This window comes from Oncorhynchus clarkii, chromosome 31 (assembly GCF_045791955.1).
Source record: "Oncorhynchus clarkii lewisi isolate Uvic-CL-2024 chromosome 31, UVic_Ocla_1.0, whole genome shotgun sequence".
Taxonomy (NCBI): domain Eukaryota; kingdom Metazoa; phylum Chordata; class Actinopteri; order Salmoniformes; family Salmonidae; genus Oncorhynchus; species Oncorhynchus clarkii.
The window spans coordinates 30313975-30329903 of record NC_092177.1 but is presented as its reverse complement, the minus strand read 5'-3'; the positions used below and the strand labels follow the sequence as shown (position 1 = coordinate 30329903).

Here is a 15929-nt window from a genome sequence, read left to right as displayed (position 1 = left end):
ACAGGGCCCACCCACTTTTTGGCCATGTTGAAGAGGCAGGGAAAAGGGGGTCTATTTTTCACAAATCTGTATTAGCTCTGTGGCTCTGATGACATATGCCAGAATCTTGGTCCACCCTCTCTCAAATGTGTTTACTTGAACAGGAAATATTTGAAATGGTTGACTTGTTTTTTTGTTTTTTTTTACACAACAACAATCATACTACGCCTCATATTCATTCATATGGATTGGGGACATTGCTGCAGTAGCAACTTAATCTAGTTTGACAAAGATTTGATTCTTTAAGGAATTTATATAATTTATTGTCCAACCAACATAGTATAATCCCAGTGGTGCACTGAGATATTGTTTTCTCCTGAGTGGTGCAGTGGTCAAAGGCACTGCATCTCAGTGCTAGAGGCGTCACTACAGACCTTGGTATGATTCCAGGCTGTGTCACAACCGGCTGTGATCAGGGGTCCCATAGGGCAGCGCACCATTGGCCCAGCAGCGTCCGGGTTAGGGTTTGGCCGGTGTAGGCTGTCATTGTAAGTAAGAATTTGTTCTTAACTGACTTGCCTAGTTAAATAAAGGGTAAATAAATAAACACATTTCTCCAGGTTGGAGAGCACATCAGACTCTGAAACAAACTTACTAAATACAGACAGGCAAGAGTACTCCTCGGCTAGAGTCTCCCCTGGGGCCCTGCTAACAGTGCTATGAAAGGGCAGGATTTAATGTAATCATTTAATATCAAGCAATAAATGGATTACCCTGTTTATTGTTGTCTCAGCCTGTTTTGCTTTTCCTAAGGGTTTGAATTATGCCAGCCATTATAGAGTTCTGGGCTCGGGTGAACCGTTTCATGTTTCAGTTTCTGTAGACTAGTTATACTGAACCAAAATATAAATGCAACATGTAAAGTGTTGGTCCCATGTTTCATGAGCTGAAATAAAAGATCCCAGAAATGTTCCATACGCACAAAAGCTTATTTCTCAAAAATGTTGTGCACAAATGTGTTTACATCCCTGTTAGTGAGCATTTCTCCTTTGCCAAGATAATTCATCCACCTGACAGGTGTGGCAAATCAAGAAGCTGATTGAACAGCATGATCGTAACATAGGTGCACCTTGTGCTGGGAAAATAAAAGGCCACTCTAAAATGTGCAATGGGCACGTTCCCTCAAAACATTTCCAGAGCTGAACATTTCCAGAGCTGAAATTGTCCCAGTTCCATGGCCTGCATTCTCACCAGGCATGTCACCCATTGAGATGTGTCACACTGCATGAGGAAAAGGATGGCCACACCAGATACTGACTGGTTTTCTGATCCACGCCTCTACCTTTTTTTTAAGGTATCTGTGACCAACAGATGCATATCGGTATTCCCAGTCAGGGGAAATCCATAGATTAGGGCTTAATGAATTTCAGTTGACTGATTTCCTTATATGAACTGTAAGTCAGGAAATCTTAGAACATGTGAAATAAGGTAAGGAGGATAAATTATGATATTCTTGGCGAACATTTGTATTGAGTCAGTGTGTATGAATCAACTTCTACAGAGAACATTATTACAGATTCCCAGCCAAGCAAAACCAGTTTGGTGTCAGATTCCACACAAGGTTAATATTGTTCCCTATTCCTTAATCCAAATCAAACAAGCTAACATATTACCACCAATGAACCTATTGGCATTGAAAAAACATAATATTGTGTTTTTCTAGATCATGTTGTCTTGTTACTATACTGTATATCAACTACTTTTCTGTTGTTATTGTCTGCGTTTGTGATGTTAGGGGTCACATTTTGAACTGTATGGATTAATTAGTTAGGGACAGGTCGAAAATGCACTGTGGGGAGGGGGTCCCAACTCAAGGTGTCATAAAATAAATTGCACCCTCCTCACAATATTACAAATATTTCCACATGACCCTCCCCTTGTACTGTCAAATAAATTGCACACCCTCCCCCCTCATAGAGCCAACAAAAAATCATGTTTAGGAACACAAATAACTGTAACGACCTTGTGTTTATAAACGTGGATATCGACTTTGCCACTTCAGCATCATGATTTGTACAGTCAGTGTATGTTATTTCCATTCAGTACAAAGATTTGTATAAGTGACCGGGGGTGCACAATAAAGTCTGGGATTTACAGCTCGCAGATACAGTATAGCCTCCAAGATGAGACTATTATGGGCAAAAGTGATAGATTATTTGTATTTGTCAAACGGCAGCCAACCATCGACCATCATGTCATCAGAATAAGACCTTCGATGTGTATTGAAAGGAGCATCAAGGTCATCACCGTGCACTTTCACCACTCTGTGAAGTTCATTATTATTTATTTCATATATCACCTAATAAACTTAATGCTTTCCCATGATGTCGTGACTTTTTTTGGTACGGTTTTTGTACTTTACTCACATTAAAAGGTTGGATGGAAACCTGGTTAATGTGAAGCCATTTTGAGGATGCTGAAATTATATTTTGAACGAATGTCCACATGACTACAGGATGTGGTGATTGACAGAGTCGAAAGCCTTGGCCAGACCAATCAATACGGCTGCACAGTAATGTTTCTTATCGATGGCGGTTAAGATATCGTTTAGGACCTTGAGCGTGGCTGAGGTGCAGACCAGCTCTGAAACCAGATTGCATAGCAGAGAGGGTATGGTGAGATTCGAAATGGTCTGTAATCTGTTTGTTGACTTGTCTTTCGAAGACAGAAAGGCAGGGTAGGATAGATATAGGTCTGTAGCAGTTCAAGAGTGTCCGCCCCTTTGAAGAGGGGGATGACCGCAGCAGGGAGGTGCAGTGCTGTTGACCGGGGTAGGGGTAGCCAGGTTGAAAGCATGGCCAGCCGTAGAAAAATGCTTATTGAAATTCTCAATTATGGTGGATTTATCAGTGGTGACAGTGTTTCCTATCTTCAGTGCAGTGGGCAGCTGGGAGGAGGTGTTTTTATTCTCCATGGTGTCCCAGAACTCTTTTGAGTTAGTGTTGCAGGAAGCAAATTTCTGCTTGATAAAGCTAGCCTTGGCTTTTCTAACTGCCTGTGTATAATGGTTTCTAGCTTCCCAGAAAAGCTGCATATCACGGGGGCTGTTCGATGCTAATGCAGAACGCCATAGGATGTTTTTGTGTTGGTTAAGGGCAGTCAGGTCTGGGGAGAACCAAGGGCTATATCTGTTCCTGGTTCTACATTTCTTGAATGGGGCATGCTTATTTAAGATGGTTAGGAAGGCATTTAAAAAAAATAACCAGGCATCCTCTACTGACGGGATGAGATCAATATCCTTCCAGGATACCCCGGCCAGGTCGTTTAGAAAGGCCTGCTCGCTGAAGTGTTTCAGGGAGCGTTTGACAGTTGTTGCGTTAGGAATAGCCGCGTAGATTTGAGAGGAGGCAGCACACACGTTAAACTTTTCTGAATAACTAGGCCTGCCTGGAGCGTATGTGGCCACATTATTATAGGACGATCTGGGAGAAGGATGATCTACAAAAGACATCTCAGTATCGGAAGTTAAAACAATACACAGACGTGTCTACTACAGTGCCTTTCTAGACTGTATAAACTGTCGAGAGTAGATCCACAACTGATCCAAATTGAATTAAACATTCAAATCACAGGGAATTTGCGCCGTTATTCAAAGGACAGTTTCACTGCAGCCTAGAGTAGAATTTTGTACTCGCTTGAAAATAATAATGCAATTATTCATTGCATTGTGGTGTTGTAGGCTAGTCTAGGTAATTGTATTTTCACTAAACAATATCAATAGGGGAGTTTGTTGAGCAGCGTGTCTCATGTCTTCACTGTTCTTTCATGCACAATGATGCACCTGGCCTCTCCGCTCCCTATCAGCTATTCCTATGTGTTCTTGTGGATTCATATTTAAAAATGATGCAGCTTTGAATTATTTTATGTGTGGTATGATTGTTAGTTAGAATATTGCAGACCTGGACAAACGATCCACCTACCACTATTGTCACTATGAATGGTGGATAGTGGACAGTTAGACTGGTAGACTATATCGACCTGTGATATAGTAAAAGTTAGCTCTCAGAAAAGCATAGTGCAACTGGCTGGTAAAACATGCCTGGACATGTCTTACCAAAGTAAAATATATGAATAAGTATAGAGAGAAGAAAAGTGTTTTAGCTCAAATTTCTTTGAGCCCATTCAATTTTAACATAGTAATAGTCTAAGAAGACAAGTTAACATGTAACAGAAAGTAGTGGAGAAATTGATAATGCCTGTCATTGTACTTTTCTTACGGAATTTCAGGTTAATTGAACTTTTGTATGATATCTGATGCATGCAAATGTTCCTTTTTTATGACAATCTTCTGTTCCCTCTATTTTGTGCCCCATATCCACTGAGTGGAGGCTGCTGAGGCGAGGACGGCTCATATTAATGGCTGTAATAGAGCAAATGGAATGGCATGAAACACATATAAACCATGTGTTTCATACCATTCCATTAATTCCGGTCCAGCCATTACTAGGAGCCCGTCCTTCCCAATTAAGGTGCCACCAACCTCCTGTGATACTACTAGGAATCGTGTATCTGGAGTGAAATATAGGGAATGTTATCTAGTGGAGGCTGCTGAGGCGAGGACGGCTGATAATAATGGCTGTAATAGAGCAAATGGAATGGCATGAAACACATATAAACCATATGTTTGATACCATTCCATGAACTCCAGTTCAGTCATTACCACGAGCCCATCCTTTCCAAATAAGGTGCCACCAACCTCCTGAGATACTAGTGCATATAGGGAATGTGTATCTGGAGTGACATATAAGGAATGTTATCTAGTTCCTCAACACTATCACCTGCACACATACACAATCTATTGTTCTCTATTGCATGCTTTTTCTCTCTCATATACCAACCTATAAACACACCTGCTGATGCCCTGCTGGGTATGCATATATGGATTGTGTAATAAAGAAAAATCCACTGCAAATTGACCTAAAAGTTTAATAGATCAACAATAACAAAATCCACCATATCATAGCAGTGACTGACTTTCATATCAACCTTTCAGTCAAAGCATTGAAGCCTAAAATGCCATCTCTGTAAGTTGATTGGCCTTTAGAATTTGCACAGCCTCTTCTTTACTCCGCCCCTATATTCTTTGATTGGGCACACTGTTACTGGAGCAGTTGGCAATGTACTGCAAGTTTTTTTTTTTTTTACCACTAGCTAAATGCCCAGACATGTAGCTTGATTTTTGTAGCGGATCCGCATTGTTAACTGGGTAGGTGAACATCAAGAGAGATAGAGCCGTATCCATGCACTAACTTGTTGGAAAATGATCATCTGTACGAAAAAAATGGATTACCCCCTCGGAACCCAATGTCAGCGCGTCCAGAACCAGGTATTTTTCTTGCTACTAAAAAGCCAGTCAACATTCAAATGTACGATTAGCTAGCTGGCTAGTAATGAAGTTAAGTCGACTGTGTCGTTCATTCATTTGCCCAGAAGAAAACTCGAGGCAGATATTGTCTCCTTTCACGAAACTAATGTACAACTAACGTTAACTACAGTAGTACGTTAGATGGCTGCAGTCAGAACCACTTCATATGATGTTGGTTTTAGGCTCGAGCTAAACTTTGACTTTATCTAGCTGGCTAGCGGTAATTATTTAAATTTCCTAGATAACTGTCTTGCTAACCCAGAAAACTGAATTGATAACTAACGATAGATGACAGTTGACCAGGGGCAGGTGAGCAGCTAACTATCTAGTGGCTCGTAGTTTAGCTAGTCTGCCAATTAACATGAGCGAGGTATTAAGTTTGCTCTAGTTTACTACTAACGTTACCTAGTGACTTATTGTTTCTCGTCTCTGAAATAACATAGCTACGGTAGTTAACTAGTTTAACTAACGTTAGCCAATGTGCCAACGGCAACAATGGCCATACATTGTCAGTCTGGCTAGGTAACTAGCTACTTGAGGGAAATATACAATTTTAAGAATGTTATCAGTCAATGAATGGGAAGTTGCTGTTGCAAAATGGTTTAGTCAAAAAGCTTGCTAATCAGTTAAGCGAAATATCAAAATTATGTGGACAGGACATACCCATTAAACTAAATTTAATGGGATTGAGTGGTTAACTAGAATGTAGCTAGCCAAAATGGATTGGCAACTAACATCTGTTAATATGCTAACTATAATACCCTTCATCCTGATGTCTTTGCATTATAATCGTATTTTTCCAGGCCAGGTTTGATATGCAGTGCTATCAGCCGCCTTCTCTTTTTGTGGAAGAACGTGATAATGACATTATCTCTAGAGATTTGCTCGTGCAGAAAAGTGTCTGCTAATACAATGTCATTCTATAATTATGGCGTCAGTCTCTTATGACGGTTTACAAAGAATCTCGCTAGCTAACGAACAAAGGTTGTCGTTGACAATCAGAATTCGAGGAGCTGATTTTTCTGTTGTTTCAATCGGACTAATGCATTGTCCTCTGCCGTAATGTAACACGTTTGGTAAATATATTTGTTTGGTGTGTCTTTTTTTTCACTAAGATGTTGACTTCTTTGTGCTCTGTGATGCTGGGTGCACTGCCAATCAAATTTGTTTTTCTCTTTTCCATGCTGTTTTTCCCATGTTCAGCCGAAAGGGGGCAGTGCGGATAGGATAACTTGTTTACTGCAATTCAACATTCAGAAGTTGCTAGAACAATAGAGGAATGTGATCAGTGACATGAATTCCTTAATATTTGATATGAAGATAAACTTGACCAATACCTATGCTTTGTCTACAAGTGCACTTGCAAGTAGGGGTTTAGAGACCTATGTTCAATGCAATTCATGTACATGTCAGGTGCATCTTTTATGTCCTGCAGCAAACCTGTCTTAAATTTGAAAAATTATGATAAATACCTTAAGAGATTTGCACAAGGCGTTTGCAGATTTGACTAGACAGGAGCAATATGCTGATCATGTTTATGTGAGGTGTATATATCTCATTTGAATAAATAAGATGTTTACAGTTTGGACATTTGTTGCCGCACTGGTGGCATATTGTTGCACCATGTATTTGGGTGTTCTCTCTTTGCGCAGATTCAAAAACATCACATCATAAATAAGCTTGCTGCAAAGTGCGCACACTGGCCCAAAGTAGGGTCCCCTTCTAGACTATTGCTCCCCTTATCTCCTCTCAATTAAAGTGCCACAGATAAATGTCAGGTGGCGAAAACGGTCTTATCTACTGCCATGCATATGCATTGGCCATTCTTAGGCATGGTTTTAGTTTGAAAAAGAAGCAAGTCGGAGAGGGTTGAAAGGGGGGGATTATGAATGTGTACCTAACCAGGTTACAACAGATAAAGTAAGTAAAGTAACCTGATATTCTCAAATACCTTGTGTGCATTAGGACTTGTGTTTCTAGTCTTTATTTTCAGCTCTATGTAGGCTGGAAAGAGTACAGGTTTGTTTGTGTTTGTTATCCTGTCTTTTTATGTAGGCACCATATAATCTGGCTTTACCTGTCTGTCGCCTTTTTCGGAAGTTTTGTTTTGTTATACAAGTTTGCCTGTGTCTCCATATGAATTCTGGCATGTTTGTGTTGGTGGTCTATGGCTGCTGTCCTGCCCAGCTCCCCCCTCCTCTCCCCCTACGGGCTGCAGCTGGCTGTTTTGCACTCCTCCCTGGGTTCAGGTTGCAGAGCCAAAAACAGGTCTCGCCGTTTGTGTTTCTGGTGAAGAGGGACGAGTCTGTTAAAGGCAGGCAGCTGGGACACTAGCAGAGCAGCACATGACAAGGACGGACCCCTTCAGCCTCACTCAGAATGCAGATTGAATATCCACTCTCTCCTCCTCCATCTGCAGCTGACCCCCTCCCCTACAGCCCCCTGCACTACCTCATCCGCTCCCTCACTCCCTCCCTCTGTCACATTTACCCTTGGAACTACTACTGACATAATTTTTCTACTCGTCTTTGTTCTCATCTCTGCATACCTCTCATTTCCTCTTTCGTACTCAACAATTTATAGGCCATTGTTGTCTGTTTCCTTAACCCCTTTTCCCATCTTTGTTTGTTTCTTCTACATCTTTCCCTCCCACCCCCTCACCACTGACACTTTCTTTTGCATCTTGTTTATACCCTGTGATGTTCTCTGATCAGTAAACAAATGTATGGATGTATGTAGAACTGACGTAAATTGTAATTTCCTGTCTGGGACTGATGCCGTTTCAATTTGACTAGGCAACTTTTTATATTGGAACATGTCCAAACATGTTGGAGATTGATATCCCTATTAGAGCATACCAAAATGTTCAATGAATCTACCCAGCCGTTATAGAAAATGTAGGCCAAATGTATGCCGGTGTGATAGTTTGAAGTGTCTGGGATTTTTCTGGTCTGGTTTGATTCATTAGTGACCCATTTTTTAAAATAATGCCGACAACAATGAACAGAAAGACTAGTTCCATGTCTTCAGAATCAGACCACTCATCGTGCCTTTTAAATGGTGACTGACCTGTTGAGCGTGCCTAACGTATTTGTCTTGACTGCGGCTCTGGGAGCCTGTTTTTCTGGGTCAGCCGCGAGGTGGGGTGTCGTCAGGCTTGGTTATCAGGCCCTGCTGAAATGGGATATATTTACAGGGGGAGTGGGTCATGGAGTCTCAAGCTCAGTGCGTCTTGGTTGGGAATGGGGTTCTATCTGGGACACTGACTGGTCTGGAGCGTTGTCATTCCAGCTTTAACGCAACGATTAGACATACAATATTAATAAAACACATTAATATGGTGTCATGGCCACAGCACCATGGCAGGCTTTATAAAGCCTGGGGAGAGCCCTGCCACGATTCCCCACCCACTGAAATTCAACTCGGAAGTGTTTTATTCGCTTGTATGGAACTTGATTCTCAGAAAGTTCCTCGAAATCTCCTTGGAGGCTTGGTTGGACAGAGTTCTTAGTGGGAGTTTCTTGAGGCTTGTTTATTGATGCCTGTTGAAGCCAGAGAAACCCCCATCAAGGAGTGTGGGGCCACAAATCAGTTGTGTGCGCGTGTGCAGACGCATGTCTGTAGGGTTGTGAGTAACAAACACCTGTGCCAGAGATATTGGTATTAGACAGGCAAGGCCACAGTCAGAGTTGAGTTCCCATTTTACTTGAAAGTGTGTCGGGTCCAAGTCAGCGTGTCAGAGCTTTCAGTCCTGTTTGCTATGCTCTCTGTCACTGAACCTCCTCATCTTCTCGCTCTCCAAACGCCTCCACACATCCATACCGTGCATGCTCTATATAGGCCTACCATCAGATTGACAGGCAATAGCTGTTGCGTTGTGAACGAGGACTCATACTTGAAGGACATAGACATGGAATGCAACATTTTAATCATTGAGGCAATGAATTCCATGGACTGTCAGCAGAGTGATTAAACCCCCTATGCCTGTCCTGTTCCCCCTCTTGACATCCACCAGCATGTTGTATTCAGTTTATATTGGAAGGCTTTGTACCTAATGCTGGAGGAAGAGCAGCGCCACCTGCTGGTTAAGGCGCAAAGTGTTTTTTTTATATGAAACTGCGAAGCCAGGGAGATATGTTAACATGATGGTCAAATGCCAAGGAGTTATTCCATAAGGCAGTGGAACTAAATAACGACTACTGATATAGCTTTGGTATGACGGGGGTCATAACTCTCCACAGTGGTGGGTTACTGAAAACACTAGGCTCTGCCAGCAGAGGTTGCTGAGCCACTTGGCCCCTAGGTAAGCTGGCCTGGCTTCTCACATTTCACACACTGGGGAACAGACTCAAGACCTGTTCTCAGCCTCTCTCTCTTGCTCACTCGCTCCTCCCCCCCCAGTGCTAACAACTTTTCCTAGAAGCCGTTGTGTGAGAGAGGTAATAGATGTCTTTAGCCTTTACAAAACCAGGCCCTATCAGTCCATATTTCTCTTGGCCGATGTCTCTCCTCCCCAGCCAGTCTCTCGCTCTTTATTCCTCCTTCATTGCTGTGGTTCTTCCCTCATTGAGGCCTCATCCAGTTCCAGTCTGGTAATTTCCCCATCCACCCGAGTTCCTCTGCTCTTCTCTACTCGGGTTATCATCTCCTCTCATTTTAAAATGGAGGGTTTTGAGCACTTTTGGCATTATTCAGGGTACCACTTTTAATTCACTGTCGTCTCTTTGCATCCTCCTATGACTATTGATCTGTTTGTCTTTTGGTATATCCTCCCTGGTACTGTGAATGTGTGGGATGCCGGGCTCTTTTTTCCTTTACCGGCAGGTCTTTCTCTGCCTGAAAAGTGTGCAGAGCGGCCTTGTTTGTGTATTGTGAGGAATGTCTAGTGGAACAAAATCTCTGCTGCTGTTACAAGAAGGCTCCTGTTGATGGATTGATTCAAAGTTCATAACCCACAGCTCAGTCCTGACGTGCCTGAGATGCACAGACTGAGTGTAGGTTGACACCACAGGGACCTTCAAAACAGAGGCTGTCAGCCTGCTTGTGAAAAATCCTGCAATTTTTTTATTTTCCATCTTGTTATCAACATTGATTTTCACCTGGCAAGGAGGAAGATACATAGACCTTGTTGGCACTTGCTGTGTGCGTTCAGTCGGTGACATATTGTCTCTGCCACCTGTCTCACCGTCCTCTTCCTCTGGTCCTGTCCAGGTGATGAAGGTGAACGCCGAGAAGGAGCGGGCGTCGCTGCGGTGCATGAAGGCTCTGGTCAGCAGGGGGTGTGTGGACGCCGTGTCCCAGCAGATGGCCTCTCACCCCCAGTACCTGGAGAGCTTCCTCCGTACCCAGCACTACATCCTCCACATGGACGGCCCCCTGCCCCTGCAGTACCGCCACTACATCGCCATCATGGTGAGGCCACTGGAACCACGCATGATGCACAGCAATGCATCTTGTATCTGCACCAATCATGCACACCCACACATAGTTGCATACACTTGCACAGACATGTAAACACCTCATTCCACCCACACTCAAGGACACCAAAGCACTTTCATATACATAAACAGTCACCCGTACTCGGCTTGGCCCACCCCCGCACAATGACAGAAACACGGTCAACATGCTGGAGACAAGCCTGTTACTGTTCTAGATGTACTTGTATTTAAGTCCTCTCCCCATCTCTCCCAGGCTGCAGCACGGCATCACTGTGGCTATCTGGTGTCTCTGCACTCTGCCCATTTCCTCAGGGTGGGGGGCGACCCGCTGTGGCTACAGGGGCTGGAGGCCGTCCCTCCTCGCCTACAACACCTTGACCAACTCAATAAGGTTCTTGCCCACCAACCCTGGCTCACCGCCCACTCACACATACAGGTACCACAGGAACCAGCTCTTATAAAGAATATGTAACATTCCTACAGATCAGATATTTGGATGTCAGCTTTGTGCTTTTAGTGTTATATCCCTGATCAGTACACTTACATTCTAGTCATTTAGCAGACACTCTTATCCAGAGCAACTTACATCAGTAATTTAGGGTTAAGTGCCTTGCTCAAGGGCACATCAGCAGATTTTCATCTAGTCTGCTTTGGGATTCGAACCAGCAACCTTACGGTTACTGGACCAACACTGTCTACTCTCCACCATGAGGCCTACTCTCTGCTGTGTCCTTCCCCCACCAGGCGTTGCTGAAGACAGGAGAGCAGTGCTGGTCTCTGGCTGAGCTGGTTCAGGCTGTAGTGCTCCTGGCCCACTGCCACTCCCTCTGTAGCTTTGTTTTTGGCTCGGGCACTGACACCGACCCCGTCCCCCTTCCCAGAGCCCCCAACGGCACCCCCCCGGGCTACTGCCTCTGTGACGCTGCCAACGGCAACGTTAGCGTGCCGCAGCCTCTCACCTCACCCTCAGAACACACAACACGACGACGGGTAAGTGTTGTGTGCCGTATCAGACTGAATATGACGTCCGAGCTATTCCACAACAGATCGTTGCCTGAAACCACAGTCGCATGTCTCTTCACTCTATTGTCTCTCTCCTTCTCTTGGCAGTCTCTGGACTCCAGTTGTGAGATGGTGTGTTTGAAAGAGAGGATCCAGAAATCCCAGGAGGAGAAAGAGAGGAGGGGGGAGCATCTTTTACACACCCAGACACTGCAGCACACAGGTACACTGTTCCCCCTCACTTTCACACCCGATGCTGTGAGAGCTAAACTCATGGGTGAACATTGAATGATGGATCCCTCCTCAACTATGTTTATTGACCCTCTCACTGTCACCTCCCAGATGTGGAAGATGAGGAGGAGATGACCTACTCTGCAGACCCCTCTCGTTTCATAACAGACCCTGAGTTTGGCTACCAGGAGTTTGCCCGTAGAGAGGAAGACCACTTCCAAGTGTTCCGGGTGCAGGTAAGTACACAGCTGATATTATATACGGCTTATATTCTATGTTGGAATATGTGACACCCTTCTGGGAGGCGACAGGTGTCCATGTCAGTAAAGTAGCGAATCAGCCCTCAAAGATTGAGTACAATATACTGTCTCATATGTCTATGGGTCTATAGTTAGCTGAGGTGTAACAGGAACCATGTGAGTATTTTAGGTTTGTTTGACTGTGTGTGTTTTCTGTCTGGAAAGGACTACTCCTGGGAGGACCACGGCTTCTCCCTGGTCAACCGGCTGTACTCGGACATCGGGCACCTGCTGGACGACCGTTTCCGCAGCGTCACGGCCCTCCCCTCGTCCCACGGGCCTGACCTGAAGAGAGCCACCTGGAACTACATCCATTGCATGTTGGGGATTAGGTGAGATCACGCTACCAGTCTGCACACACACACCGGCACAAGCGCACGTCAGACATACACACACGGCCTTCACAGAGAGTTATTGTAAAGTGAGATGCTATCATAATCATATGCATTGCAGGCAGGTTGGTCCTAGGATTCAATGTTTGTGATTCGCTGCAAAGGACCCGCTTGATTCTCATTCACGTTTGTGTTTGTGTGTGCGCGCAGGTACGACGATTATGACTATGGGGAGGTAAACCAGTTGTTGGAGAAGGAGCTGAAGCTTTATATCAAGTCTGTGGCCTGCTACCCTGATGCCACCAAGACCCCGCTGTGTCCCCTGCCCTGGGCACCACTCAAACCTTCTGAGAGGGTACGCACCCCAACTCATACCAATACACCCTGCGTCCATATACAGCTGAACTATATACTGGAAGTAAATCTACCGCATCAAATGCAAAGCGGTAGTTTGTGTTCTCTGTTTCACCCTCCACCACATTCCATCTTTTCCAGCTCTCTAATGATATGATCCTCTTTTTTTTTCTCTCTCTTAGATCCATGTGAACTTGCTTATAATGGAGGCTCGGTTACAGGCTGAGCTTCTGTATGCTCTGAGAGCCATCACCCAGTATATGATAGCTTAGGTCAGTTGGTGAGAGGGAGAGGCACAAAGTTACAATCGCCAACGGTACAGAAAGACCCAGTAAGGAGGCCTCAGGGTTGGGAACCTCTTTACAGCAGGCAGGGATATGGGGAAGAGACTGGCAATTATGAGGGAGAAAGAGCAGCATGCAATGCAGCCATATCCTGCAAATGTGCGACTCTGTCCTATTTCGCAGTTAAAAACTAGGGAAATATATATAATGCAATCATTTAAGCTCTATTTGCGTGATATGCACACTGCAGTGGAAAGCTCTTTGCCAAAGTCGACACAATCCCTCTCTTCCCCTCTCTCTGCCTTCTCATTTTCCATTCTGCGAGGTTGGTCTGTCCACTTCAGTTGATGTATTTTCCTCTTATCAAACATATCTGCTCTTGATGGTTAATGTGCAATTATATTACTATCATAATAGATATTCATTATTTTCATTTTTAGTAATGTATTGTTTAGCTATGTCTCGATTCTGATGACTGTGATGATGAAAGCAGATGGTTGGTTCTGCAGTGTAGCAAGGAGATGTGTACCCATGGCCAACACAATACCCTCTTTCTTGGTTTGGGATTATTTTTGTCTTTTCAACATTGCATTTGTTCAAAACCAATTGTTTATCCTTTTTTTATTGGATTGAGTGAATGTTTTGGTGAGATATTGCCATAGTTTGTCTTGTTACAGTCCTTGTTGGTGTAGGTAGGTGGTAAAGGTGATGGACAATTGTTCATCGTAGCTCCCTTAACGTTTCACATTTTTACTGAAGGTTCAAGAACAAAACCCAAACACTGCAAGATGATATCAAACAACTATAGTTCCTTTTTTTAAAAGCACTTTTTAGATATATAGATATATATTGTAGGTAGCGCAGAGATGGAGATCCATGTTGGTCTGTCTTTTCTTTCCACTGTATGGTGTCTAATAGAAATTATAAACTGGGCGGTTCGAGCCCTAAAATGCTGATTGGCTGACAGCCGTGGTATATCAGGCCATCTACCACAGGTATGACAAAACATTTATTTTCACTGCTCTAATCACATTGGTAACCAGCTTATAATAGCAATAACAACAGCCCTTAGCCATGGTATATTGGCCATATACCACATCCCCTTGGGCCTCATTGCTTAATGATCCTGAGGCTGCTTCTTGGGTCCCTCTGTGTTCCGATCAGCTGATCTCCACTCCTAGTCACCCTGTAACCCTAGTCGTCTTGTGTATGTGGAGTAGTGCTGGGACTCACGTGGTCCTGACAGTCCATGGACCCAGATCTGAAGGAGATCAGAACTCACTTCAGTATCTTCGATAAATCTGCAATCACTACGGTTATTTAAAAAATATATTTTAACTTTAAGAAACGCAAAGAGTTGGCCAAAGTAATGTTTTGTAGAGTGAAAAATAAGCTCAGCCATATGAATGTCATTTTTTTATATTGATGTGCTCTGGCATAGATCAAATGAAGGAATCTCCATTTCAAAGAACCATCCCTAAAACTGCATTGATGCATTTAAGTGGTTGTTGAAGGTCTGTAGAACTCTGAACTGGAATATTGCAACATAAAAGTCCCTGCAAGTGACCTGCATTGAGTTAAAATTGATGTTAAGCATACTCTATCTACTATGCTACAGAAGATGTAGACTAAGGATAAAATGTCATCAATGGTCTGTGTACGATCTTATGCATGTGAAAAGTAGGTCTGTCTTTTTCAATTATTTATTTGGCAAGCTTTATGATCTAAAAGAAAAATGCTGATTCATGGTACAATTTGCAGAACAGCGTGGGTAGGTACTGCAAACTAGATTTTTTAAATGCAATTATATCATTTTTTTGTTTTACACTTTTTTTTGTCAACTTTGCATTACAGTACTATAATTGTTGAGTTCTTGATGTTGCTTCTGGGTTCGCTGCTATATCCTGCCTGTTGCGCTGCATCCTGAATATTTTAGAGGCAGCAGGGTGGAAGACCCTTTTTCAATAGGCTCGACCGTTTTGAAACGACAGGAGAGAAGAAGAAAAAAGTGCATATCAACAGAAGTGCTTTTTAGTGCAGGTGCCTTTAGGCCAAACTGGACTGGTGCTTGAGTGGGCAGACATGACTACTCTGGGCTAAGTGAGGGCCTTGCTAGAGCAGACTGCCCCGATGGCTCCTCAGGAACAGTGTTCTGTGGCCCATATAGAACGGCCAGTGCCATAACCACTGGACACAAGTATGCACAGTGGCTCGTCTGCTACCCACCTTTTTGCGGGAAAATGCATTGAAATGAGTTGACGTAGATGTACTGTAGCGCAAAAGAGCACTACAGTCCTCATTGGCTGCTCGTCAACACCTCTATGACATCGTTATGGCTCCAAATGCAGGAGCGAAAGAGTCTGTTCCTGTCTGAAGCTTCCGACCACCAGGCCAAGGAACCAAAACGATAAGAGCCACTGACACAGAGATGGATGTTACAGTTGTTCAATATTTACCACGTAAATGAATGGACAATAAAATAAACAAAAAAAAGTGAAACATAAGTTAAAAACACAAAAAAAACTGTTTTTGGAAATGTGAAGACTTATTTTTTCTATAAAGATGTTCTATCAAGCGAGTGTGTT

The 15929-nt window shown here is 43.5% G+C and overlaps 1 protein-coding gene across 1 annotated transcript; it reads left to right on the top strand.

The window, feature by feature from the left end:
* Positions 1–5104: 5104 nt before the first annotated feature.
* LOC139390640 (sestrin-3-like) lies at positions 5105–15922 on the top strand. The gene is made up of 9 exons (XM_071137900.1): positions 5105–5365; positions 10616–10816; positions 11096–11278; positions 11587–11832; positions 11953–12067; positions 12187–12311; positions 12540–12706; positions 12917–13061; positions 13243–15922. The coding sequence occupies exons 1-9, from the start codon at positions 5300–5302 to the stop codon at positions 13330–13332; spliced, it is 1338 nt and encodes a 445-aa protein (XP_070994001.1). The 5' UTR covers positions 5105–5299; the 3' UTR covers positions 13333–15922.
* The last annotated feature ends 7 nt before the right edge of the window (positions 15923–15929 follow it).

What these genes read in the sequence shown, in the direction of transcription:
- LOC139390640 (XM_071137900.1), top strand. Translation starts at nt 5,300, where the DNA reads ATGATCATCTGTACGAAAAAAATGGATTACCCCCTCGGAACCCAATGT. An exon ending in GCCACTACATCGCCATCATG is followed by an intron (nt 10,817 to 11,095) that starts GTGAGGCCACTG and finishes CATCTCTCCCAG; the next exon opens with GCTGCAGCACGGCATCACTG. An exon ending in TCCAAGTGTTCCGGGTGCAG is followed by an intron (nt 12,312 to 12,539) that starts GTAAGTACACAG and finishes CTGTCTGGAAAG; the next exon opens with GACTACTCCTGGGAGGACCA.